General features: G+C 44.5%; 1 protein-coding gene across 6 annotated transcripts in view; it reads right to left on the bottom strand.

The window, feature by feature from the left end:
- Positions 1–1,635: 1,635 nt before the first annotated feature.
- SLC20A2 (solute carrier family 20 member 2) overlaps positions 1,636–26,582 on the bottom strand; it is a 107,649-nt gene continuing 82,702 nt past the window's right edge. For all 6 annotated transcript variants that reach the window (XM_032328790.1, XM_032328789.1, XM_032328794.1 and 3 more), the window contains 4 exons: positions 25,897–26,488; positions 15,692–15,877; positions 14,553–14,637; positions 1,636–3,117 (listed from right to left, as the gene is read on the bottom strand). In XM_032328790.1, coding sequence (XP_032184681.1) covers positions 2,953–3,117; positions 14,553–14,637; positions 15,692–15,877; positions 25,897–26,488 — 1,028 coding nt within the window. In that variant the 3' untranslated portion in view covers positions 1,636–2,952. The remainder of the gene's footprint in view (positions 3,118–14,552; positions 14,638–15,691; positions 15,878–25,896; positions 26,489–26,582) is intronic.

The raw sequence follows: 26,582 nt of genomic DNA, 5'->3' as shown, positions 1-26,582 counted from the left end.
GGAAAGGTTGGGTTTCTTTTGTTTTCTTTTTAATCCTGCAGCTTATTCCGAGGAGCCAAGAGGACTTAATTTTAAAAATTATCTTGTTAAAAATGAGTAAGTGTGTTTACATATTTGCTCAAAAGCTCAGTCCTCTCAGAAAGGCAGAAAATAAAGTAAAAGAGCAATGACCGGGGAGTTTCAAGCTCCTTTGGAAGCTGTTGCCTGTCCTCCCTGCAGACTCTGCCCCTTGAGGGGGCCCGGCCACGGGGGAGGCAGGGTCTCCACGGCGCTCCGCGGCCCCACGCAGCTCTCTTCCGCAGATGGTGACCTGGTGACCAGATCCCAGTGAAGATGTGGGGGTCCTCAGAGTTCCCCTGGTCTGAGGAGTGTGTGCATTTTCACAGGAAGAGGCTGCTGATGAGAGGCTCAGATGAGACACTTTCTGGTGGCCAGGGCAGGGGAGCCCCCTCCCAGCGTCCGCGCGCCCCTCCTAGGTGACCCATCCTCTGCCAGAGCTCGCCCGCCCCCTGGCCCTCGTGGGGAAGGGACGGGGGACGGGGATGGCACCCGCTCTGTCAGGTTGACAGGCCAGGGAGGGGTGCTCCAGACCCGCTTCGTGCTTAGTCATTCCGAGGCTCTGTGAACGTGTGACCTTCGTCCCACCTGGGTTCCCGGGCCTCTGCTCCTGCGGCCCTTCTCTCAGGACGCCGCTGGAGAGCTGACACTGTTTTGCTGTTATTGTTCTTATAAACTTAGGAGGAAATCGAAGGTTTTCTTGAATCTATGGTTTTATCAGAAGTGGGGAAATGAAAGGCCTCGAATGTCACTTTAAAAATCAGAGAAAGTGGGCACCTGGGTGGCTCAGTGGGTTAAGCCTCTGCCTTTGGCTCAGGTCATGGTCTCAGGGTCCTGGGATCAAGCCCCGCATCAGGCTGTCTGCTCAGCGGGGAGCCTGCTTCCCCCTCTCTCTGCCTACTTGTGATCTCGCTGTCAAATAAATAAATAAAAATCTTTAAAAAAAAAAAAATCAGAGAAAGCACATTTCCTTGTGGAGATGAAGAACTTTTCACACCTGGTCAGTGTCCCTCATATCCCTGTCACCTTTCTGGCTCCAGAAGGAAATGGGGCTTGTGAGCCCTGCTGCGGAGGCTGGAGGAGCTCTCGCTTCCGAAGCTTCAAGAGGGTGCGTGGGTTGGGGCGGGGGGGGGGTGGTGGGGGTAGGGTGGGGAGTTGCTGCTTGAGCCAAGAAGAAAGACGAAGTGCATTTTTCTGCTAGGCCCTTAGCCCTGAACGCGTGAACCGACTGCCTCCCCCCTGTCCCCCCAAGAGGCTAAGTTCAGAGTCAATTGGGAGAGGCCGAGCACAGAAGTGTGATACATTTTTTAACAAAAATTCCATCCAGGGACACACCCTCTTGTCAGGTCTCTGCTGAAGAGCCAACATGTGTGCGTGTGTGCTAACAGGAGGAGACTGCGGCACGCTGGCCGTGTCCCTCACTGCTTTCTCCTGCTCATGTGTATTAGTGTGCAAACATATAATAGTAGTAAAAAAGAAAAGTTATTTGAAAAATAGAAATAAACACATTATGTAACTCTTATTTTTATGGAAACTGAAAAACCTACAGATACTTAGAAAAAGACTTCAGAGGCAAACTTTTGAGGGGCATTTTTTTATTATAAATTTAATGTGGTTGATTAATGAAAAATCACAATGAAGTACCAAGAAAATGTTTGTCAATATAAAAATTTTAGCAGCATTTCCATAGTTTCAGGCTCTAACATTAGTCACACTTCCTCCCTCCCGCTACCAAATAAAGAATCCAACGGGACTACAGTAGAGCATCAAGATGTTCAGCTTAGTAAAGGCCTCAAGGAAATCCTCAAATCCAGTGTATCGTCTAATATTTCAACTCTCCCTGCTCCTGAATTTCTAGAATGTTGTATCATTCGCCTTAGTGTTTGAGACAAGAATTCTGTTCCTCAGGCTGCGAGGGGAGAAGAGGGGTGAAAATTTAAACTGGACTTGATATGTGGTGCTGGAACACGCATCCTTACGTACGTACACTCTCTACACGGATGACGACGAAGGGCCACTGCCGGGTTCACCAGTGTCTGGCATGTGGTGGCAGTGGGGGGTGGGGGGGGCGGAGGTGGGGGAGGGGAGGGCTGGTGCTTCAGCATCTGCGCCGCGAGGGGCAGGCCAGGGCCCGCGGGCTCCCGCCAGCACAGGCTAACGGTAGGATTAATGAGAAGGGGAGACAGGCAATATGAAAATAGAATACTGGCAAACTATTCCCCTGCTTCTTTGGTACTTTCCAAAATTCTCTGATCAAAAAAGTATAGGGAAGCACACCATTAAAAAATTACAGTTTGAAGTATTTACAGAAGCGATTATGATATATTACAGAATCAATACACAGTATATGAACAGATTCCTCAGTGAGAGCCCTCGGGAACCCCCACCCCAGTATCAAGAGCACACCCGCGCACGCACACCTGCCCAAATGTGCACCAGCCATCCCGACTCGCACTTGTCTTACAGTCTGTTCAACAGGGAAAACACCACTTTCCAATCTACACTTTCCTTTGAAAAGGTTCTTGAAATTTGCCACGGAAATCACGACGTACAAGGATTTGTTGAATACTGGGTCCTAGGCAACACAGCTCCACTCCCACGTTGAATATGTCGGAGATAACGCTATCTAGTCTACGCACACACTACGCAGCCGACAGGGAAGTAACCGCACCACGCCGTGTCACCACGATGCCAGTTTAATGCACGTGACTCTGTACAGTAGTTAAGTTAGCTCTGGAGGGGGACTCTACAGTGTAGGTGAACAGTGTGGTTTGGAACCCTAGGGAAGGGACGCGGAGAAGCTGGGGGTGGGGGTGGGCAGCCCGTGTGCCACGTGCCGCCCCCACGTGCCCACCCTAGACCACCCCTTGTGCGCGGCGTGGAAGAAGACACAAGTCACACGTAGGGGAGGATCCCGTGCATGAGGAGGGCCATGATAGCGGCGCTGAACAAACCAGCCACGGGCACAGTCACAAACCAGGCCACAAAGATGTTCCGGAAGAGACGCCAGTCCACGGCCTTCCGGGAGCGGATCCAGCCCACGGCCACCACCGAGCCCACCTGTGGGAGCACAGACATTCCAAGGTGAAAACGGAGGCCCGTGAATTTAAGGGTGAGGCACAGACTCTACAGTCAAGCCATGGAAAGCGGCTAATCTCAGAAGTAAACTGCATTATAAAACCACCAATTCTTGCCTCTTGATTTGTTCAAAGCTTTTAGAATAATTAAGATCTTAGGTATAATTACTTTCGCGTGATTCTGCTGCGCGCACAGTGCTGACACACTTCGCCTATGATCCGTTGCATCTGAGTGGAACGTTAGACAAGTGCGTGTCCCCCCTTCTCTCTGCACCTTATAAACTAACTTGACTTCAATATTCCGCAGGCGGGCTATGGCGGACCACAGCATACGATCCTGCTTTGACAGGGCCATGCGACGGCGACAACATACCCCTTCCCTCTCAAAAGCAGCATCGTGAGTGTCAGAGCTGGAGAAGACCTCTGAGAATGTCCAATCCACATGGTTCATTTCACAGACGCTAAAACAGATCCCGAGGGGCCCCGGGGCCGGGAGAACTGCCGCAGCCTGAGGACAGGGCTCAGGCCTCTTGATTTTAACCTGGTTTTCTCCCCTCTCTCAAGCTGCCTGGCCGTCTTTGTACCTTCGCTAGTGTGAAGGGAAGTAAACAAGTAAGCGGCAAAGTAAAATAAAGTCAGACCAAGTGGAACATACACATTATTGGATCGGGACTGACACTCGTGCCTCACAAAACGACAAGTACAGATATTGGGAAATCACGTTAATACGGATTCAAACCTTTTTCGAAACACTCACCGTTCATTTTTATGGTTTGTTCAAAGTTTAAAAAGGAAAAAAGACTCAACTTTAAGTATCCTAAAAATGAAAAAGTACAATTCCATAACATCGCATGCCTCACTTGCTCTGGTGGGGCGTGGAGCTGGACAGAATGCCCATTTGTGAGCTGGGTTTTTCCATAAAATAGGCTTTGTTTCCACTGACCCTCAAATACTCCAGAGTCATCAGGGGCCAATGCAGTTCAAATAGCACCGTTATAAAAAATAACCACAGGAAAAATAAAATCCAACACATCAGATTGTTTATGGACACAAACTGGAACACCAAAACCATCGGTATACTGAAAGGCAGTTAATCTGATATTCCGTCAACCCAAGCCAGGATTAACCAACATCTTCAGGACAGCAACTAACATGTATGAAGAGCTTTCAAAGTGATTATTCTACTTAAAATCTTTGGCTGTAACCAGTACCTGGGAATGCTGTCTGGAAGTTCCTAAAACATGACAGATAATCATGATTTTTCTACTGTGTAAGGGTCAGCTAGTTTCTGATGGTCCTCAAACATAGATAGTCAAGTCCACAAACTCTAACTCCTGTTACGCACTGTCTCTCCGGAGCGTATACTCTTTAGGGCCCTTTTGGTTGTCCTGGATTCCCTTAGGAAGGACATGTTCAAGTTTCCATTTTACCACACCCTCTTCCTTCCTTAGAAAACTTATTTGAAAAAGCATAAAGGTAGGGGAGCCCAGGTAGCTTAGTTGGTTAAGTGTCTACCTTCAGCTCAGGCCATGATCCCAGGGTCCTGGGATCGAGTCCCGCTTCAGACTCCCTGCTCAGTGGGGAGTCTGCTTCTCCCTCTCCCTCTGCCCCTCCCCTCCACACTCCCTCTCTCTTTCTCTCACTCCCTGCTCTCTCTCTCTCTCAAATACATCTTTTTTTTTTTTTTTTTTAAAGCAGGAAGTTAGAATATTACTATAGCAAGTTTATGTACTAGGAGGGATGGGCAATTTCCCAGACCTCCACTACTGTCCCATTTATATATTCCTTTCTTGTTTTTATCAATGTACTTTTATTTGTAACTCATAGGGCACATTATTTCCTTTCTTTAAAAAAATTAACATTCTATTATAGGCATCTCCCCATAGTGCTCACACGCTTTATGATCGTGAGAGATGGCACACACCCTTTAGATGGATGCACCTTAATTTAACCACTTCCAGTTTGTTTCCAATTTTTCCCTATTAGAAATAGTTCCAGGGCGCCTAGGTGGCTCAGTCAGTTAAATGTTTGCCTTTGGCTGAGGTCATGATCCCAGGGTCGTGGGATTGAGTCCTGCATCAGGCTCCCTGCTTCTCCCTCTGCCCTTCCCTCCGGCTTGTGCACGTGCACACTCTCGCTCGCTCTGACAGATAAATTAAAATCTTAAAAAAAAAAAAAAACAGTTCCATGATTAGTGTATTCATTCATATAGCTTATATTTGGGTTTAAAAAAAAATTCCCTGAAATGGATTATTAAAGGGGGCATTTATTTAGTTTTGTTTTTAATTCCAGTACAGTTAACATACAGGGTTATATTAATTTCAGATGTACAATAGTGATTCAGCAATTTAAAGGGAGTATTTAAAAAACATCTTGAAATAATTTGAAACTTAGAGAAAAGTTGCAAGAACTCCACACACCCTTTACCCAAATTCACCAGTTCTTAACCTTTTGCCACAATCCATGAAAAAACATTTTCAGACTATTAAAATATCCTTCTCCTTATCAACTTCCCTCTCTCCTTCCGCTAAAGACTCCCCAATCCTGTCTTCACTACAATGGTTACAAAATGGTAATTTACCAACAATGGCTGCAAAATGGTATTTTACCAACTCCCTACCATGTATCAGATGGAATGCTGCAAGGAGGAAGAACAGGGTCTTCACACAGACTGCCAAATAGTTTATTAATAGTTGTAAATGTACAAGGTCATCCATAATCCGTGAATTTTGGTACCTGCAAGTTGTTCTTTTTTGCTAAGCAATCAACAAATATATGGGCTACTGTTGCTTTAATTTGCATATCTTTACTCCTAAGGCTAAACTTTTATTTATTTATCCAATTGTCCCCCTTCTAGTCCTTACTATATATAAAATTGTCTCCTCATGTATTCTGCGCAATTGGAATCTAAATAGGCGCTCTTATTTATTTATGTGTGGTCTTTATTGAAAGATAGTAACTCTTCTTTTTTTTTTTTTAGATTTATTTATTTATTTGACAGACAGAGATCACAAGTAGGCAGAGAGAGAGAGTGGGAAGCAGGCTCCCTGCTGAGCAGAGAGCCCAGTGCAGGGCTCGATCCCAGGACTCTGAGACCATGACCTGAACTGAAGGAAGAGGCTTAACCCACTGAGTCACCCAGGCGCCCCTTAACTCTTCTTTAATGCAAAGATTTTTCTCGATTCACTGCTTTGCTTTGTTTCAAGTTTCTAATTGCATACAATAAAATATGCTGTACACTTCTCCTATGATTTTTCCTTGAATATTTGATAACTATTCAGTTCTATTTTACTGTAAATTTTCTAAAATAAGATTCTATTTTATTCTAAATTTTAAAATGTTTTAAAAATGCTAGTTAGGCCATCAGATTAATTTTTTGAGAGCTGTGTGTCTAATTTTGTTTTTCTCAACTGACAGCCAGCAATCCAACCTCTCTTACCCAACATCACCAAACTATAACACTCCTGTATAGCAGGTCTATCTCTGGCCTATCTACTGTTTTTATAGAAATAGCAGATTTTTTTCATTGTTGTGGTAAAACACCTATAACATATCATTGATCATTTTAGCTATTTTTAAGTGTACAACTGAGTGGCATAAAGTATTGTCACATTGTTTTGCAAGCACCAGCACCATCCACCTCAGAACTTTGTCATCTTCCCCAGCGGAACCTGTCCCCGTCCACACTGCTGCCTCACCTCCGTATACTTTCAACTCTCTCTCTCGTAAGACTGTCCGTCATTACTTTTCTTTTTAGATTATTTTACATCCTTGCGAACCTGACCCAACAAATTCACTTTGGTCTTTTGTAAAGTTAGAAGAAAAATTTGGTTGGGTTTGTATTTGTGGGGAACATAATACCTTTTTTTTAAAAGATTTTTTAAAAAGTAATTTCTACACCCAAGGTGGGGCTTGAACTCACGACCCGGAGATCAAGTCACATGCTCCACCTACCGAGCCAGCCAGGCGCCCTGGGGGGAACTCTTATCTTTATAAAATTTAGTTTTCCCATCCAATAACACTGTCTCATCTGCAGGTCTGCTTTCATGTCTGTGTGAAGTTATGTGCCTTTTTCATATACAACACTCACACTTATTAGGATTATTCTGAAATATCTTTTTGCTGCAATTCCGGAGGTGGTGGTGTTTTTATTACATTTTCGTATTGACTGCTGCTGACAGACGAGCTGTAGAGTTCTTTATTTTTATGGTGCGCTTGGTCATTTTTGCTGAATTCTAGCAGTGTTTTAGAGAATTTTATCAAACGTCTTTTTGGCATATATGTCAGTAGATGATCATATGTTGTATTTTAATGGATTGATAAACTGCATTACTTTGAAGGTGTCAGAACACCCTTCTTGGGATTCACTCAATACCTATCTGTTGAGCGCTTATGAGGGCCAGCCCTGTGTAGGTCTGGAGGTGGATAAACCCTGCCCTGTTCAGAGCCTGTTTTCTAGTAATCTGGAAAATCAATTTGATCCTGCTGAAATGTTCTAAAATCACTGATGTCATTTATTAGCTCCTTAATTACACAAATATTCATATATCATTTTATTTTTTTATTTTTATTTTTTTTAAACATTTTATTTATTTTATTTGACAGATAGAGATCACAAGTAGGCAGAAAGACAGGCAGACAGAGAGAGGGGGAAGCAGGCTCCCCGCTGAGCAGAGAGCCCGATGCAGGGCTTGATCCCAGGACCCTGGGACCATGACCTGAGCCACCCAGGTGCCCCTCATATATCATTTTAAATCAGGTTTTGGTACTAGGCTTATTCAGAATAGTATATACTTTGTAAAACAAAAAGAAGAGTTTCCTGTTCTTTCTTTTTTTTTTTTTATACTAGAAAATTTACATATCATGAAAATTATTCTTTTAAAATGAAGAGGCTATGGGGTGCCTGGATGGCTCTGTTGATTGAATGTCCGACTCCTGGTTTTGACTCAGGTCATGATCTTGGGGTCATGAGATCAAGCCCTGAGTTGAGCTCTGCTTTGAGTGGGGAGTCGGCTTGAGATTCTCTCTCTCCCTCTGCTCCTCTGTTGTCTCGTGTGTGTGCACACGCGCGCTCTCTCAAGTGAATAAATCAATCTTTGGGGCACCTGGCTCAGTCAGTTAAGTGTTTGCCTTTGGCTCCGGCTGCAATCCTGGGGTCCTGGGATCCAGCCCTGCATTGGGCCCTCTGCTCAGTGGGAAGTCTGCTTCTCTCTCCCCCTCTGCTCCTCCCCCGCAACTCGTGCTTGCTCTCAAATAAATACAATTTTTAAAAATAAATTTAAAAAAATAAAATGGAAGAAGTTATCTAATGAATCTACCTAGAGCTGCAGTCAGCTGTGCCCCCTCCTTTTTGTTTTTTCAGATGAAAAGAATTGTTTTTGGAGAATGTCCTTAATCTCTTCCTCTGGGAGGCACCTGGGTGGCTCAGTGGGTTAAGCTTCTGCCTCCGCGTCAGGTCATGATTTCAGAGTCCTGGGATCAAGCCCCGCATTGGGCTTTCTGCTCAGCAGGGAGCCTGCTTCTCCCTCTCTCTCTGTCCCCTCTCTGCCTACTTGTGATCGATCTGTCAAATAAATAGATAAAATCTTAAAAAAAATTTTCTTCCTCTGGCTCTGGTCAGATTTTCCATTTTTTCCTATTTCCTTGACAGTATTTACTTGTCATGTATACTTTTTGCAGTAAATAATTCATTTTACAGATTTTTACAAATTCCTTAGCATACAGCTTTGTGATTTCTTGTATAACTTAAGAACGCCCTTCTCTATCTATCTGTTATGTCTTTCTCCTAACTTAATTCCTTTTCCTTTTTCCCTTATGTGATTTGATATTATTCTATTAATAACCACTTTTCTCTCTCTCTCCCATTTAGTATTTTTAAATTTATTTTGCATTTAAATTATTATACCTTTCTTAGTTGGCTCAGAATTTTTATTGTTCTGCACTTTTCACAAAATCCTAATTTGAATGTCCAGCTCTTTTATTTTCTCTTTGCTCAATTAAACCATTTAACGATAGGATTTTTCAACTGAGTATAACTGCCCATCAAAGGTTTTCCCATGTATATCCACACACACATACACACACACTTTCTTTTTTTTTAAAAGAAAGCTATCATTATAATTTCGAAACTGTCTGACTGAACTGTTACTTAAAAAGAGCATTTAAAACCACCCAAGGGGATACTTCCCTTTTTCAAAACACAATCAATTTATACTTTAATTTCATTGTGATTAGTGTGTTTAGCACAACTTCTGTTCTTACTTTATAAATTCTAAAGTGCTTTTTATCATGGCCTTCTGAATTTATGGTTAATTTGATAAATGCTTGATGATACTTGACAAAAAGTCATATATCATCAGCAGGGTAAAACTTGGATAAATATTTATTATACCGCTCTAAATCTATTATTCAAATCTTTTATATTCATTTTAAAAATTTATTTTAAAAGATGTTATTTATTCATTTGACAGAGAAAGAGAGATCACAAGCAAGGGGAGCTGCAGGCAGAGGGAGAGGAAGAAGCAGGCTCCCCCTGAGCAGGGAGCCCGATATGGGGCTTGATCCCAGGACCCTGAGTGCATGACCTGAGCTGAACGCAGATGCTCAACCGACTGAGCCAAGCAGGCGTCCCAAAAAATTTATTTTAGAGAAGAGAATGTGTGCGTGCGAGTGAGGGGCAGGGGAGAGGGAAAGAGAGCAAATCTCAAGCAGACTCCCTGCTGAGCACAGAGTGGGGCTTGATCCACTCTGCAGCACGTGGGGGTCTTGATCCCACGACCCCAAGATCATGACCTAAGCCAAAATCGAGGCAGGTGCTCAACTGACTGAGCCACCCAGGTGTCCCTCAAGTCTTTTATACACACACACACACACACACACACACACACATATACACACATACATATATATACATATATATGTATATATATACATTTTAAACATTTATTTATATATATATGTATATATATATTTTAAACATTTATTTATTTATTTAACAGAAAGAGAGAGTACAAGCAGGGCGAGTGGCAGGCGAGGGAGAAGCAGGCTCCCTGCTGAGCAGGGAACCCGATGTGGGACTTGATTCCAGGATCCTGGGATCATGACCTGAGGTGAAGGTAGATGCTTAACCGACAGAGCCACCAAAACACCCCAAATCTTTTATATTCCTAAATACTTTTTGTCTTCTTCATCTGTCACACACTTAGACATATTAATTTTTGAGTTCTAGTGGCTTGTGCCTTATCTTTTTAGTTGTTATGTTTTTTGGATCACAAGGGACTCAGAGTGCTATCTTTTCACTACTGATTCTGTCTTGTGTTTGTATTATTCATTGCTGTGTTGTAACCTCCCTCTTAGTAAGCTAAATGTGTTTCCAGATTAAGGCCATCATAGGGAGCAAGAGAATTATTGAAGAGCAGGGGAACCAAAGACCAAGAATTAGAACATTAAATTAGAAATTATAATACTAACTTTTAAAATCAGTAGTGCTTCCTAAAAGTGCTTCCAGATCCAAAGGCTGGTTGAGTAATCATTTATGTCATCACTATAGATGAACAGTGTGGGTAATTCACAAAAAAGTCATCCCAAACCACCCCCATGTGGAATTAAGATGTTTGGGGATAACACCACTCTGAATCACGGTTAAATAGCTCAGGGATGTGCTCAAGAGTGGCCGTTGTGTGCTGTAGCCATGGCTGGAGACCAAAGTGACCAAGGCTCACAGAAGGGGGAACAATTCAAGTTCCTGAAACCTACATCTGTGGATAATTTTATTTTCAAGAGTCCTCTCTATTTTTTTTAATTAAGGCTTTGAACTTTAACCAGAGGTAGTGTCCCAGGAAAATGTTTAATGAACTGAACTTGGATGTAAAATATAAAAATGTATAACACCGAAAGATTTATAGAAAACAAAACTTGTCTTACCTATGCCTTCTGAAATATAGATTACACTAATAGGATATACTATTCAGGACAATATGATTTTTCTAATTATCCTTTTCTAAATTATATATTCAGCTAACATTTGGATCACTTAATGGAGATTTATAAGTGTTTTAAATGGGGTACAACAAAATTTAAAGTATGCCATTAGCTATGTACATTTAGAAAAACACATGAATGAATAAAATGTACCCAGATACATTCAAAAGCTTATTTTCAGCAACAGTTTTCCATCCCTTCCTGCCAAGTTCCTAACTTTGCCCCGCTGTGTGGAAGGTGGCTCTAAGCAAGAAGCCTAACAAGCAGATCGGACAGGAAGCAGAGCTGGAAAAATTGAACAGGTGGGGTGGTTATTCCTGAAAACACAACGGCATTCAGTTATGACTTTATGTGGATGTCAGCACCTTTGAATGTTTCCAGAATCATGGTGTCACCCACACAGGGCCTTGCTCCTAACATCACGCTGTACCTCTATTTCCGTGTGCACCTGCTGCGTGGGGGGCTGGGGCGCACAGAGCTGGCGCTGCGGGAGGGCTGGCACTCTGCGGGGGAGGGCAGCCACAAGCTCTTCCCAGTGCCTCACCACCCAGGCTTTGCGCTCCATGGTGAGGACTGGAGAGCCAGGACCCTGAATTAAGCTACTGCAGCAACTAGCTCTGCGCTTTGTCCGTCAGTCCACCATAGTGACACTAGCCAGACTGACCAGATTCCAAGTTGAGGTCTGGCTCCTATCTATTTGATAGGTGACATCGACTGTGGTCTCGTGTTAAGGAGACTTATATTAAGTCTCCAGCAAGCTATCCTAACTCAACTTACCATCAGCTCTAAGGAAGCAAAACCTATCACATGATTTGTATGGCTATTTTAGGAAAATGATAACATACACATTTATCCATTAAGGTCCTATACAAATTGGATATAAATCCCTTAGGAGCACCTCCTCATTATAGTAGAAATATAAATATTGGGGAAATGACATAAATGTAGGTTTTTATGGGCACTTAATACTTTTCATCTATTTCTGTAAGTAGTATTATAAAGTTTAGTGTTACGGGCAAAAGAAGTATTGTCAGTTACAACACTTCATACATTCGTATAGGTTAGACTGCTGAGAGCGTTAGGTAACAGCCAGGAACAACTCTGTTTTTCAAGAGATCTTTCAACTGGTGGGAAAGAGGCGGCCTTCACTAGGCTGGTTATGTGCAGGGTTAGTCATTAAGAAGACAGTAACATTTGGGCGCCTGGGTGGGCCAGTGGGTTAAAGCCTCTGCCTTCGGCTCAGGTCATGATCCCAGAATCCTGGGATCGAGCCCCGCATCGGGCTCTCTGCTCAGCAGGAAGCCTGCTTCCTCCTCTCTCTCTGCCTGCCTCTCTGCCTACTTGTGATCTCTGTCAAATAAATAAAATCTTAAAAAAAAAAAAAAAAAAGAAGACAGTAACATTTATTTAAAAGCAGCCCCAAAGACTCTCCATGCCTGCAGAAAAGTTCAAAGCTTATCTCCTAGGAAGGAAAATATATTTAGTAAGAGGCATTTCCTTTCTGCTCCCACACGCTCGTGAACCGAAGCTGATGTGAAGTAGGGGGAAGAGGATCACTTTTCAGTCCATGGAGTTTTGTGTCATTTGAAATACTCCAATGAACCTGTGCTCCTTTTGTAACTTTTACATCACTGCACTCAGAACAGGAACGGTGATAGACTGGCAGGGGCACAGCACACCGTTCCTGCCTCCCTGCTTTGTACTTGGCCTGTGCGAGGGGCAGGGAGTGGGAGGGAGCCGGAGGGCAGGGCAGGGCAGGGCAGGGCGAGGGAGGGAACGGGGCCTGCCCTGCCGCTGTGGGACCTCAGCTGGGCCCCTCCCTGGTTGAGTGAGCGCCGGGTGAGTTGCTTAACCCTTCTATCTTCAGTTTCCTCATTGCTAAAGCCGAGGTCCCCTTAGCACTCCCCTCAGCAGGGGCCTGGGAAGATTAAATAGACTCACATTCACAGGGCACTTAACACGCTGCCCCAGAAAGCCCCTGCCCCGTCTTAGCTGTGGCTGGTGACCATCACCAGGATCGCTCTGATGAGCAGGAGGCCTAGAGCATGAGGTCAGTGTCTCAATCCTGGCTCTAGCACTTGCTCAGTGTATGACCTTGGGAGAGTGACCTTACTCTGGAGGCCTCAGTTCTCTCATCTTTAAATCAGGAATAACTACCAATTTCATAGGGTTGCTGTGGGGTTCAGTGATGTATTTACTGAGCATGTATGAAGCCCTGAACCCAGCTCTTGGCATTCCCCAAGCACTCAGTAAGTGGCGGTGATTTTTACAATAAAAATTTGTGGAAACTGAGAGTTTTCTATATACTGTGGCAAAAAAAGGGAGAAAACAAACAAACAAGGAAACAAAAAGCCTCTTTCCCATGAGGCTGATTCTCCATGCCAGAAGGGTCCGATTTGTCAGCGGGCCCACTTAAAATATTCCTATAAATGCCACTTGACGTTTTAATATTTGAAGAAAAGTCATTCACATGTAGTGGTATTTGTTTATAATTGACACATCGGTTGGTGTTTTTAAACCGTGTGTGAACATGGATGGTGGTCTCTGTCTCAGTCACTGTGGTACCCCTGCTGCCCACAACAAACGGCACCTCACACACAGCAGGTAGAAATGTTTTTCTTGAATGACATGAACAAATGAACATACGAAAAATCTGGAAGTGTCTTTTGCTTCGTTGAAGTCAGCAAATATTTTTGTGTATAGGAGGCCCACTGGGTACGCTTTAAATCTCTCCACATACGGGGTAGACCTGGGTTCTAGTCCTGCCTCCTCCCTGGGGGACTCAAGGAGACCGTTTCCTCTTCCTTGACCTTTAAGGGTCCTTGCAGCTCTAACTCCCCCTTTGTAAGCAAGTCCCTCCTGCATAGTCCTGAGTTCTAGAGCATTTGGCAGTGATGGAATTCAGCATTACCCCTCCTTGGCAGCTGAGGCACTTTGACCAGTCATAAAAGGAAAAAGCACTGAAACAAACAATCGAGTCTTACACTTCCATTGAGATGATGTCTCAATGGCTATGCCCACTGTCAACACCCAGTCCCCTGCACTGGCTGGAACTGAGTGCCATGCCCCCGTGTGAGCCTATGAATATGGTTAGCGTACACAGGACATCAATGCAAAACACACTGTGGAAAAAAAATGAGAGAGAAACAGGACAAATGGAAGTGTGAAACAGGACAAATAGAAAGAGGGCGAGCTCTTGCCATGCACACGCTGAGAAAGCCAAGTGTGTGCGACAGAAGGCATCACGCTGCCACGCCTGGAGGGTCGAGAGGGACAGCGTGGGATAAGCCAAGGCCCGCATCCAACAACACCTTAGCAGACCCCGCAAACCTCAAGATGACTGTCTTCAAAAATAAGCACATGCCAAGAGCTGCCAGCTTTTCTCCCATTCACTCGGCAACCGGGGAAGGGCCCCGGCAGCCCGATGGAGGGACCCACCTTGCAGTGTGTGGTGCTGACCGGAAGCCCGATGTTGGAGGCGATCACCACGGTGAACGCGGAGGCCAGCTCGATGGTGAAGCCGCTGCAGGGGGAGGGCAAGATACACATCACAGGCGCTCTTTGTATCAGCCTCACAGACACCCCAGGGGTGCCAGAGTCTCACCAGAACATTCTTTGGGTCGATTGTTGGGCTGCTGACCGGGCAGATGACATTAACAGAAAAGAAACTGCTGCATAATGACAACAATTCACACTAAGACTGTGTGTGATACTGTTGACAGCCCTAAATAGCCTTTTTCCGATATGTTTTCAAAAAGCACACACTGTCGTAAGTGGGTCAGAAATTCCTGCTGTGTAAAAAATGCTAAATTAGTCATTTCTAAAGTGGCGGAGAAAAAAAACTACTCCCATTTTTAAAATGTGTACTTCTTGCAAAAAAGTGATTTTTTTCCCTCAGACTGCTTGTTTTTCTTCAAACCAATCTTATAAAAGAATCATTACAGTGAGTTTCAAGGGTGGGGGTGGGGGAAGACTTTTTACAATAGGTGGTTCCATGTCCAGTTGTGTCCTCCAAGTTCTCCTGTCGGTTTGTCCTTAACCCGGAATACACGTGCAGAACACACAGCAGAAGGACCGCCCGAAGGCAAATGGCGGGTCACGGCTCCCTCCTGCCCAGCTGCAGGAAGCACGCGCAAGCTAACCTCCGAGGGTGCCAGCGGAGAGTGTGGCGGAGTATGGCAGAGAATTTTTGGGAAATGCAGACCCTGGGCCTACAGCAGTTTGCATGCCTGTGGGCCCTGCTTCCCTCTGGGCCTCCCCAGGGGTAAGACCACCAGGGGGCCTGGACCCAGGTTTCTTTTCCTCTTCCCTCCCGCTCTGGTTCAGCTTCTCTTCCTCCTACACTCCCAGCCTCTCAGCTTCTCTCCCTCACTCGAAGCCACTGCAGATGGGCCAGGTATGCCGCACGAGGGACAGCAACGATGGGCGTGGAGCCCACTGGGCCCCAGCGGCCCCCCGAGGCTGTGCAGAGGGCATGGGGGCAGAGGAGCAGCGCGGGAGGGCTTCAGACACTGCAAGCCAGTTCTGCAGCAGGCCCGGGAGGACAGCCCTGCCCTTGGGCCGGCGCTTTGGCCTACCTCGATGGTGTGATGGGAGTGAGGTCCTTCCCCATGGTCTGGATCACTCTTCTCCCCCAGACCCAGAGGCCGGTGCAGATTCCAACTCCTCCATAAAACAGCAGCCAGACGGGGGTCGCTGCTTCTTGCAGGACTGCGCCTTGCTCGTAAATCAGCCACAAGGCTACCAGGGGACCGATGGCGTTACTGGGAAGGAGGAAAAGAGACAGTGACACAGACATGGTCTGCATGAGCCCACGGTCCCATGCATCCCGGGCTTGAGGAAAGCCCACCGGCCTGTATTTGCGCATCGCCCACACAATCGAAATGACTCATTTGTTTTATTGTGGTGAAAACCCCATCAACTTTACTAGTTTCGCCATTTCTAAGCGTATGGCTCTGTAGTGTTCAGCAGCTCCACAGTTGTGAACCAGAGCTCTAGGACTTTCTCACCTTGCAAATCTGAAACTTTACACCCACGGTACAGTAAGTCCCTTTGCCCCATCCCACCCCCTCCACCGGGCGCGGCTCACCACCAGCCTACTCTCTGTTTCCATGGATTGGACTACGCTAGGCACTTCACAGAAGGAGAAGGACTCAGTATTTGTCTTCATGTGATGGGCTTATTTCCCTCTGCATCTCGTCCTCAGGGTTCATCCACGTGGGAGCACGAGTCGGAAGTTCCTCCTCTTCCAGGCTGTACACCCTGCTCCCCGACGACAGCCCACACCTTCATCCGTCCGCCTAGCGCTGCCACCTCCTGGCTGCGGCAAAACACGCTTCGGTGAACACGGGTGTACAGATGTCCCTGCGGGACCCTGCGTGCAACTCTTCTGGGCACAAACTCAGAAGGAAGAGGACTGCTGGGTCACACGGTGGTGCTATTTTTCATAGTTTGAGGAACCTCCGGACCGTTTTCCACAGCAGCTGCACCTGTTCACATGCCCGCCAACAGCGCACCAGGGCTCCCATTTCTCTACACCCTCGCTAACACTTGTCACCGTGATTTTTCTTTTTTAACAGGAGCCTCTCCCTTAATGGGTGTGTGACTTATTAATTTTTTAAAGAAGTACTGAATTATCACAACAAGTGGACACAAAAACCCAGTTCTTTTTTTCCATTTTTTCTCTATTTCTATTTTCATGACTAGCCTTGCTACTAATACAAGCTACCAGTTTGGGCAGCCATGTAAGCTCCCACACGACAGACCACAAACACTGTCTCTAACCCTCAGTTCTCACACCCAGCCTGCCGCTAGGTATGGCTGCTCCCATCTTACTGACGAGGAAATGGATGCCAATGTTACGTCACCAGCAGAAGGCAGGAGTCAGGCCTCACCCTCTTTCTCCTCAACCGTTACTGTCACTCAGACCCTTGGCAGGCACATGTGGACTGTTTTGGGGGATGCCACAGGTTTGGTTTTGTTTAGTTTTTAAAGCAGGCTCCATGTCCAGAGTGGAGACCAGTACAAGGCTTGAGCTCATGACCCTGAGATCAAGACCTGAGCAAAGACCAAGAGTAGGACACTTAGCCACCCAGGCGCCCCATTCTTTGGTGAAGTGTCTGGTAAGGTGTTTGGCCCCCTTTTTAAATTGGATTGTTTGTTTTCTTATTGCTGAGTTTTAAGAGTTCTTTGTATATTACTCTTTTAGCAGATTTGTCTTTTGCAAGTATTTTTTTCTTTTTCTGGCATCTTTATTTTTTTTTATTTATTTGAGAGAGAGAGAACAGATGGGTGGGGAGGAGCAGCGGCAGAGGGAGAAACAGACTCTCCCACTGAGCAGGAAGCCCAACATGGGGCTCAATCCCATGACGCTGAGATCATGACTTGAGCGAAGGGAGACAGCTAACCAACTGAGCCACACAGGTGCCCCCATTTTTGGCTTCTCTACTCATTTTCTCGACACTGTCCTCCGCCATGCAAAAGTTTCTAATTTTATTTTATTTTATTTTATTTTAGATTTTATTTATTTATTTGTCAGAGAGGGAGAGAGAGCGAGCACAGGCAGAGTGGCAGACAGAGTCAGAGGGAGAAGCGGGCTCCCTGTGGAGCAAGGAGCCCGATGTGGGACTCGATCCCAGGACGCTGGGATCATGACCTGAGCCGAAGGCAGCTGCTTAACCCACTGAGCCACCCAGGCGTCCCAAAAGTTTCTAATTTTAATAAAGCCCAGTTTACCTAGTATTTCCTTTATGGACTGTGCTGTTGGTGTTGTATCCTAAAGGGTCATTTCTATAACCACGCTCATCTAGGTTTTGTCCTGTGTCATCCTACTGGGAGTTTTAATAGTTTCCCACTTTACATTTAGGTTTGCGATCCATCTTGAGTTCCTTTTTCTGAAGGGTGTAAGGTCTGCATCCAGATTCATTTTTGCGCATGGACGTCTAGCTGCTCCAGCACTGTTTGCTGAGAAGACTCTCTTTGCTCCGTTGCATCTCCTTTGCTCCTCTGTCAAAAATCAGTTGATTGTATTTATGGGGCACTATTTCTTTTTTTTCTTAAAGATTTTGTTTATTAATTTGAGAGAGAGAGAGAGCGTGCACACCCATGAGTGGGGGGCAGAGGCAGAGGGAGAAGCAGGCTCCCCGCTGAGCACGGAGCCTGATGCAGGGCTTGATCCCAGGACCCGGGGGTTATGACCTGAGCCCAAGGCAGACACTTAAATCGACTGAGCCACCTAGGCACCCCCAAGGGGGTCTACTTCTGAGCTCTATTCTGGTTCACTGACTTATCTATTCTTTCCCAAGTACCACACCATCTTGATTACTGTAGCTTTATTACAGTAAGTCTTGATGATGGGTACTGTCAGTCCTTCAGTTTTGTCCTACTCCTTCAATACAGTGCTGACTACTCAGGGTCTTTTGCCTTTCCTGACAAATTTTACAATCTGTTTGTCGATATCCATAAGATAATCTGCTGGGACTTTGACTGGGATTGTAATGAATTTATAAATTAAGGGAGGAAGAACTGACATCTTGACAATATTGAGTCTTCCTATCCTTGAACATGGAAAATCCCTCCATTTAATTCTTTGATTTTATTCATCAGTTTTATAGTTTTCTGCATGTAAATCTTGTACAAATTTTGTTAGATTTATAACTGTTTCATTATGTAAACAATATTCTGTTTTTAATTTCAAATGCCACCGGTTCATTATTGGTATGTAGGAAAGCAATTGACTTGTATATTAACATCATATCCAGCAACCCTGCTATAACTACTTACTCATTTCAGGAACTGAAGAAGTTCCCCTTTATTCCTAGTTTACTTAAAGTTTTTATCATGAAAAAGAGGTGAATTTTGTTTAAGATTTTTCTGCAACTATTGATACAATCATGTAATTTTTCCTTTTTTAGCCTATTGATGTGATAGATTACATTAACTGATTTTTGGATGTTGAACCAGCCTGGCATACCTGGGATAAACATCCTTTGGTCATGGTTTTTAATTCTTTTTATACATCACTGGATTCAATTTGCTAATATTTTGTTGAGGATTCGTACATCCATGTTTGTGATACATACTGGTCTGCAGTTTTCTTTTATGTCAATGTCCTCCTCTGGTTTTGGTAATAAGGTAATACTGGCCTTACAGAATAAGTTGAGAAGTATTTCCTCTACTTCTATCCTCTGAAGGAGACTAGAGAGTTGGCATAGTTTCTTCCTTAAATCTTTGGCAGAATTCACCAAGGAACCCATCTAGGCATGGTGCTTTCTGTTTTGAAAGGTTATTAATTATGGTTTGATTTCTTAAATAGATACAGACCAATTCAGATAATTTATTTCTTCTTTCATGAGTTCTGGCAAATTGTGTCATTCAAGGAATTCAGTCTTTTTCATCAGGTCATCAAATTTATGAGCAGAGCGGTTCAGAGTATTGTCTTTTTAATGTCTATAGGACCTAAAGTGAAGTCCACTCTTTCATTTCCAATGTTAGTAATTTGTATCCTCTTTTTCTTAGTTATCCTGGCTAGAGGCTTATCAACTTCATTAATTTATTCATAAAATTAGCCTTTGGTTTCAAGGATTTTTTCTTTTGATTTCCTGATTTCAATTTCACGGATTCTTTCCTAATTCTTATTATTTCCTCTGCTTATTTTGGATTTAATTTTCTCCTCTTTTTCTAGTTTCCTTGGGTGGAAATGTAGATTACCTATTTTATATATTTATTCTTTTCTAATATATACATTCAGTGTTATAAATTTCTTAGCACTGCTTTTGTTGCATCCCACTAATTTTGATGTGTTTTCATTTTAATTTAGTTTAAAATACTTAAAAATTTCTCCTTTGATCCATGTGTTATTTAGAAGTGTGTTGTTTAGTGGCACCTGGTGGCTCAGTGGGTTAAAGCTTCTGCCTTCGGGCGCCTGGGTGGCTCAGTGGGTTAAGCCGCTGCCTTCGGCTCAGGTCATGATCTCAGGGTCCTGGGATCGAGTCCCGCGTCGGGTTCTCTGCTCCGCGGGGAGCCTGCTTCCTCCTCTCTCTCTCTCTGCCTGCTTCTCTGCCTACTTGTGATCTCTCTGTGTCAAGTGAATAAATAAAAATCTTTAAAAAAAAAAAAAAAAAAAAAGCTTCTGCCTTCAGCTCAGGTCATGATCTCAGGGTCCTGGGATCAAGCCCCACATCGGGCTCTCTGCTCGGCAGGGAGCCTGCTTCCTCCTCTCTCTCTCTCTCTCTCTCTTTCTCCGCCTGCCTCTCCACCTACTTGTGATCTCTATCTGTTGAATAAATAAATAAAAGCTTTAAAAAAAAAAGAAGTGTGTTGTTTAATCTCCTGGTATTCTGGAATCTTCTAATTATCTTTCTGTTGTGGATTTCTAATTTAATTACATTGTGCTCTGAGAGCAGACACTATATTAGCTTTATTTTTTCAAATGTGTTTAGGTGTGTGTTATGGTCCAAAATACAGCATATCTCACTGAATGTTCCATATGGGCTTGAAAAGGATGTGAGTTCTGCTACCGTTGGATGAACTAGTTCACAGATGTCAGTTATATCCAGCAGATTTGATGGGTTTAGGGGATTCAACTATATCCTTACTGTTCTTCTGTTTGCTGAATCTGTGTCTGTTCTATCTAAAATTAATACAGAAACTCCTGTTTTCCTTTATTAGTATTAGCATGGTATATTTTCCTCCTTTTAACCTGAATGTGTCTTTCTACTTAAAGTGGATTTCTTACGGCAACATACATTTGGGTCTTGGTTTTTGATCCAGTCCAGCAGTCTTTGTCATTTAACAGGTGCATTTAGACCACTGACATTCAAAGTTATTACTGATTTAGGAAGATTAAGATCTACCATATTTGTTACTCTTTTCTATTTGTTGGCCTTGTTCTTTCTTGTTTTTGTCTTCCACTTTTTTTGCCTTTTAATTGAGCATTTTATATGCTGTCATTTTCTTTCTTCTCTTAGCATATTGTTTATACTTTTTTTAAACTGTTTTTAGTGGTTGCCCTAGACTTTGCAATACATACTTATATAGCTACTCCATGTCTGCTTTCAAGAAAGACTATACCATTCACAGACAGCATGGGTCCTTAAAATAAAAAAAAAATCCTCATTTCTCCCTCCCATCCCCTATATCACTGCTGTCATTCATTTCATTTAACACAGGCATACATGTATTATATACATATATACACACATACATATATATAATACATACATGTATCAATACACATATACATATATACACACACATATAAAATATATAATATAAATATAAACATCAAATATAAAACATATAAAATATATACTTAGTTGACTTCCACACTGTGGGGACTGGGATGCTGAGCCCCACACAGTAAAAACTCTGTGTATAATTTCTCTCTCTTTTTTAAAGATTTTATTTATTTATTTGACAGAGAGAGCAAAAGAACACAAGCAGGGGGAGCAGCAGAGAGAGAGGAGAAGCAGGCTCCCTGTTGAGCAGGGAGCCTCATGTGGGGCTCGATCCCAGGACCTTGGGACCCTGACCTGAGCCAAAGGCAGACACTTAATCAATTGAGCCACCCAGGAGCCTCTATAATTTCTGACTCCACAAAAACTTTACTACTAGTAGTGCTAACTGGAAGACTGGAAGCCTATTGACACATATTTTGCATATTATATGTATTGTATATTATATTTTTACAATAAAGCTAAAGAAAAGAAAATGTTAAGAAAATCATAAAGAAAAGAAATGTATTTATAGTACTGTAGTTATTGAAAAGGACTTGCATATAAGTAGATGCACAGTCTAAACCCATGTTGTTCAAAGGTCAATTATATATATACATACATACATATACATATATATATATAGCTGTGTGTATGTATGGGGATATGTGTGTGTGTGTGTGTGTGTGTATAGTTCAACTGTGGTCTGACAGCAGACATTGTATTATTATACTCTTTTTAATTTGTTGAGATATGTTTATATATTAAACTATATTTAGGTAACTGTATATGTACATATAGTATATACTAGCATACACAACTGAATAACTGATACACTGTTAGTATTATTTTGAACAAACTGTTATCATTTAGATCACTTAAGAATAAGAAAAATAACTTTTTTTACCTTTACTTAATCCTTCCATGATGTTCTTCCTTTCTTTTTTTTTAATATTAAAAAAAATTTTTAAATTAACATATAATGTATTATCAGTCCCAGGGGTACAGGTCTGCGAATCGCCAGGTTTGATGTTCTTCCTTTCTTGATGTAGATCTGAGTTTCTGAGCTATATTATTTTTCTTCTCTCTAAAGAGTTTCTTTCTTTTTTTTTTTTTAAAGATTTTATTTATCTATTTGACAGAGAGTGTGAGAGAGCACAAGCAAGGGGAGCAGGAGAGGGAGAGGGAGAAGCAGGTCCTCTGCCAGAGAGCCTGATGCGGGACTCGATCCCAGGACCCTGGGATTATGACCTGAGCCGAAGGCAGACGCTCAACCATCTGAGCCACCCAGGTGCCCCTAAAGAATTTCTCTTAACATTTCTTACAAGGCAAGGTATTTATCTAGCAAAAACTCCCTCAATTTTTGTGCATCTGAGAAAGTCTTTATTTCTTCTTTACTTCTGAAGAATTATTTCCCAGGATACATAATTCTAGGCTGGTGGATTTTTTCCATGCTCAACGCTTTAAATACATTTCACTACCCTCTCAAATGCATGGTTTCTGAGGAGAAGATGGATTAATTCTTATTTTTGTTCCTCTGGTAAGTTTTTTTCTTCTGACTTCTTTTTTTTTTTTTTTTTTTATTTTTATTTCCAGCATAACAGTATTCATTATTTTTGCACCACACCCCGTGCTCCATGCAATCCGTGCCCTCTATAATACCCACCACCTGGTACCCCCAACCTCCCACCCCCCGTCCCTTCAAAACCCTCAGATTGTTTTTCAGAGTCCATAGTCTCTCATGGTTCACCTCCCCTTCCAATTTCCCCCAACTCCCTTCTCCACTCTAAGTCCCCATGTCCTCCATGCTATTTGTTATGCTCCACAAATAAGTGAAACCATATGATAGTTGACTCTCTCTGCTTGACTTATTTCACTCAGCATAATCTCTTCCAGTCCCGTCCATGATGCTACAAAAGTTGGGTATTCATCCTTTCTGATGGAGGCGTAATACTCTATCCCCAGGGGTACAGGTCTGTGACTTCTTCCAGGAATTTTTCTTTAATTTTCTATAGTTTGAGAATGATACACCTAGATATAGTTTCTTGGGGGCATTTATTCTACTTGGACCTCTGGGTTGGTGTCTACCATTGATTCATGGAAATTCTCCATAATTATTGTTTCAAATATTTCATCTGTCCCTTTCTCTCTGTCTTCTCCTGGTAATCCTATTACGCATATGTTAACACCTCTGTAACTGTCCCACACTCCTTGGACATTCTATTCTGGTTTTTCTCTTTAGTTTGGGGGATTCCTTTTGACATAGCCTCAAGCTCAGAGATTCTTTCCTCAGCCATGTCCAGTGCACTAGTAAGCCCACCAAAGGCCTTCTTCACTTACAGGGTCCTCTCCAGTATTTCCTTCTGGTTCTCTGTTAGTGCTTCCGTTGTTTCTGCTTCCATCGCCCATCTGTCTTGCACGACGCTTACCTTATCCATTAGAACTCCTAGCATGTTAATTACAGTTGTTCTAAAGTCCCAACCCGACCATTCTAACATGCCTTGCCACGTCTGGTTCTGATACTTGCTCTGTCTCATGGTTCTCATGGGCTAGTTTCTCTTCTTCCAGGTTAGGCTATGATCGTACCTCAGCGGGTTAGGCTCCGGTTAACTACTTTCCCCTGAGGGCAGCTTGCTAAGAACACAGTGGTCTGGGTCTGTCAAGTATGGTTACTTTGCCTCTCCCCTGCCATGGAAGCAGGAGGCGACTGCTTCCTCTGATCTTCACCGTGAGGAGCTGACAGAGCTCCTAGAGGCAAAACGGACAATCTGGTGGGGGCCCTACCACGGGCTCTCCCTGGAGTCTTTACCTCCCACACTCGCCTCCACTGAGCCTCTAGGAATTCATCATTACCGTTCAGGCCCTCCGGCCCGGCACTGGTTCCCACGACGCTTTCCACCCATGCATCTCCCCCGTGACCCCCATGCTTGTCTGTCTCTCCCGTACTCGTCTTGGGGCCAGCCGTCTGCCCTCGGCCCTCCTCTCTCTCGCGGCTCCAAGAGGAGTTGTTGATTTTTCAGTCTGTTGTGAGGAGGGAGTGGCAGCCTCTGAGCTCCTCTGTGCAGAAGCCCCCACAGGCCTTCGAGGGGCCGTCTGCGGCTCCGGCCTCCCCTCCTCAGCCCGCCGGATGCCGTGCAGGCAGAGCGGAGGCTGAGGGTCATGAAGAGCTGCCTGTCGAGTCTGCTTCTTATTAGCTGTGTGATCCTGGGCAAGAGACGTCGTATTTCTGAGCTTCAGATTTCGTCTTTGAAGGATACCACTATGATCTCAAAGGACCGTTTGGAGACGGATTAAGAATAAGTTACTAATGGTTCAGCACTGAAGCCTGGGGTAAACTTAACAGCCTTGGGTTAAAGGAATAGAAGCTTCTCTTCACTGCCACATCACTTCCAGAACCTTGCACTTTTACCTGACCATGTCTGCACTCGGAAGCTAAAAACCAGGCCCTGCCCAGCAAGCCACTGCTCGAGACGCCAGTCCCCTGCAGCAGTTCTGCCTGGGACCTCCTGAGGCCTTGCAATACGGCTCTGGGGTGCTTCGTTACTTCTCCATGTATGTTCTTTTAATCTCCCCAGCTGGAATTTAAACTCCAAGAACAGGGACCCAATTCAGAACACCTTGCCGGTACCAGGGCTTCAGTAGGAATTTTTGATCTGGAGGAGGAGGAAGTAGGGTGGTGCTGGGGGCGTAGTCACAAAAGTAAGCTAGAACCGAACACGATGCCTGAAATACAGTGACACGGCAACACCTACGTAACAGCGGGTGGAACCCGACATGACCAGGTCTGTCTGGGAGGACGACTTCTTCTAAAAAGAACAGACCCTGAACCGCACATGGTTAGGCAGTGTCTGAAAAGCCAGAGCTGTAGAATCAAGACCATATATCTGGGCAATAAGAAATACAACAACAGCATGTTTTCTGATTTGGAGAAAAACATTAGGCTTGATGATAATAACAGTAATGGAGAAAATACATAGATACTGACTATGTGAGAAGCAACGTCCTAAGCACATTAAATATAGCATCTCACTTAATCCTCCTAGAAACCCCATGAGGCTGGTACTAGTTTTCCTCCCATTTTACAGATTGGGACACTGAGGCTCCCAAACAAACACGTGGCTTGTCTAGGGCTTCCCAGCTCGTAAGAAGAGAATAGAGACTCTACGTATTCCAGGCCTCCATGACCTGCTGACCTGATGGTCCACACTCTCTCCCTCCATGGCCTCCTTGCTCTTCCTACAATACCCTAGGTGCGCTCCTGCCTCAGGCCTTTTGCACCTGCTGTCCTGGAGCTGCTCTTGCACAGCTGCTCACACAGCTGGCTCCCTTAGCCCCTTCAGAGCTCACCCCGTGAGCCCTAACTTGAGTAGCCTCGCCAACACCACAGTCCCCAAGACGCTGCCATTCCCCTGCAGAACAGATTCTCCCCTTGGAGTCTACACTGTGAGCACACCACAGCTGCTGTCTGTCTGCTCCCAATGACAGGGATCCCCGTCGGGTGTCCACATGGTGCCTGGCCCGCAGGCAGGCCCTCAGCACATACCTGCCAAGGGAACGCATATACTTACCTCACATCATTGCCACCGTGAGCAAAGGATCCAAAACAGGCAGTGAGGACCTGCAGGAAATGGAACAGGAGGTGGACCTCGGCGGTGTCCTTCTCCTCCTTCTCCTCTTCCGCGGGGTCCTCCCGGGGCTGGTCGGGATCGGTCAGCTCAGAAGCCAGCTTCATTTCCACACCCCCCTCATCAGCCTCGATCTCGGCTTCTGCGACCGCGTTGCAGTAGCTCGAGTAGCTGTCGTAGCGAAGTCTCTTCTTAGAGTAGGACACGGCGTCGCCCACCAGCTTCTCGCTGTCCTCGGGCGCGGAGGACGAGTCGGCGGCTCTGAAGGTGCCGTGCACGGGCAGCCCGCAGATGGCGGCCGTGTAGCACGTGTAGCTGTTGTTGCGCCGCAGCAGCCTGTAGTTGTTCTCCGGGGCGGGCTTCTCCTCGGGGCCCCTGTCCGCGTGCATTCTGTGAAGCAGGTCCTTGTAGAGCCCCGAGTCCTTGTGTACCGTGTGGTACACGTGCCCGTCGCTCCGCGTGTGGCCATCGAAGCCAAAGGTGCCGTTGGAGATGGGTGATTTTGCGGAGCCATGGGTCATGGACAGTGCCCTTCCTGAAAAGGGTGAACGAGAGTCTCACTTTCTAGCCTTCTGAAGAGAAATCGTTTCTGAAAGGAAATATTCCTCACTCTTCACAGTGGTTCTTTC

This window comes from Mustela erminea, chromosome 21, assembly GCF_009829155.1.
Source record: "Mustela erminea isolate mMusErm1 chromosome 21, mMusErm1.Pri, whole genome shotgun sequence".
In the NCBI taxonomy this organism is placed as follows: Eukaryota; Metazoa; Chordata; class Mammalia; order Carnivora; family Mustelidae; genus Mustela; species Mustela erminea.
Note: the sequence above shows the minus strand (reverse complement) of the source record. Positions and strands in the feature narration are given on the sequence as shown.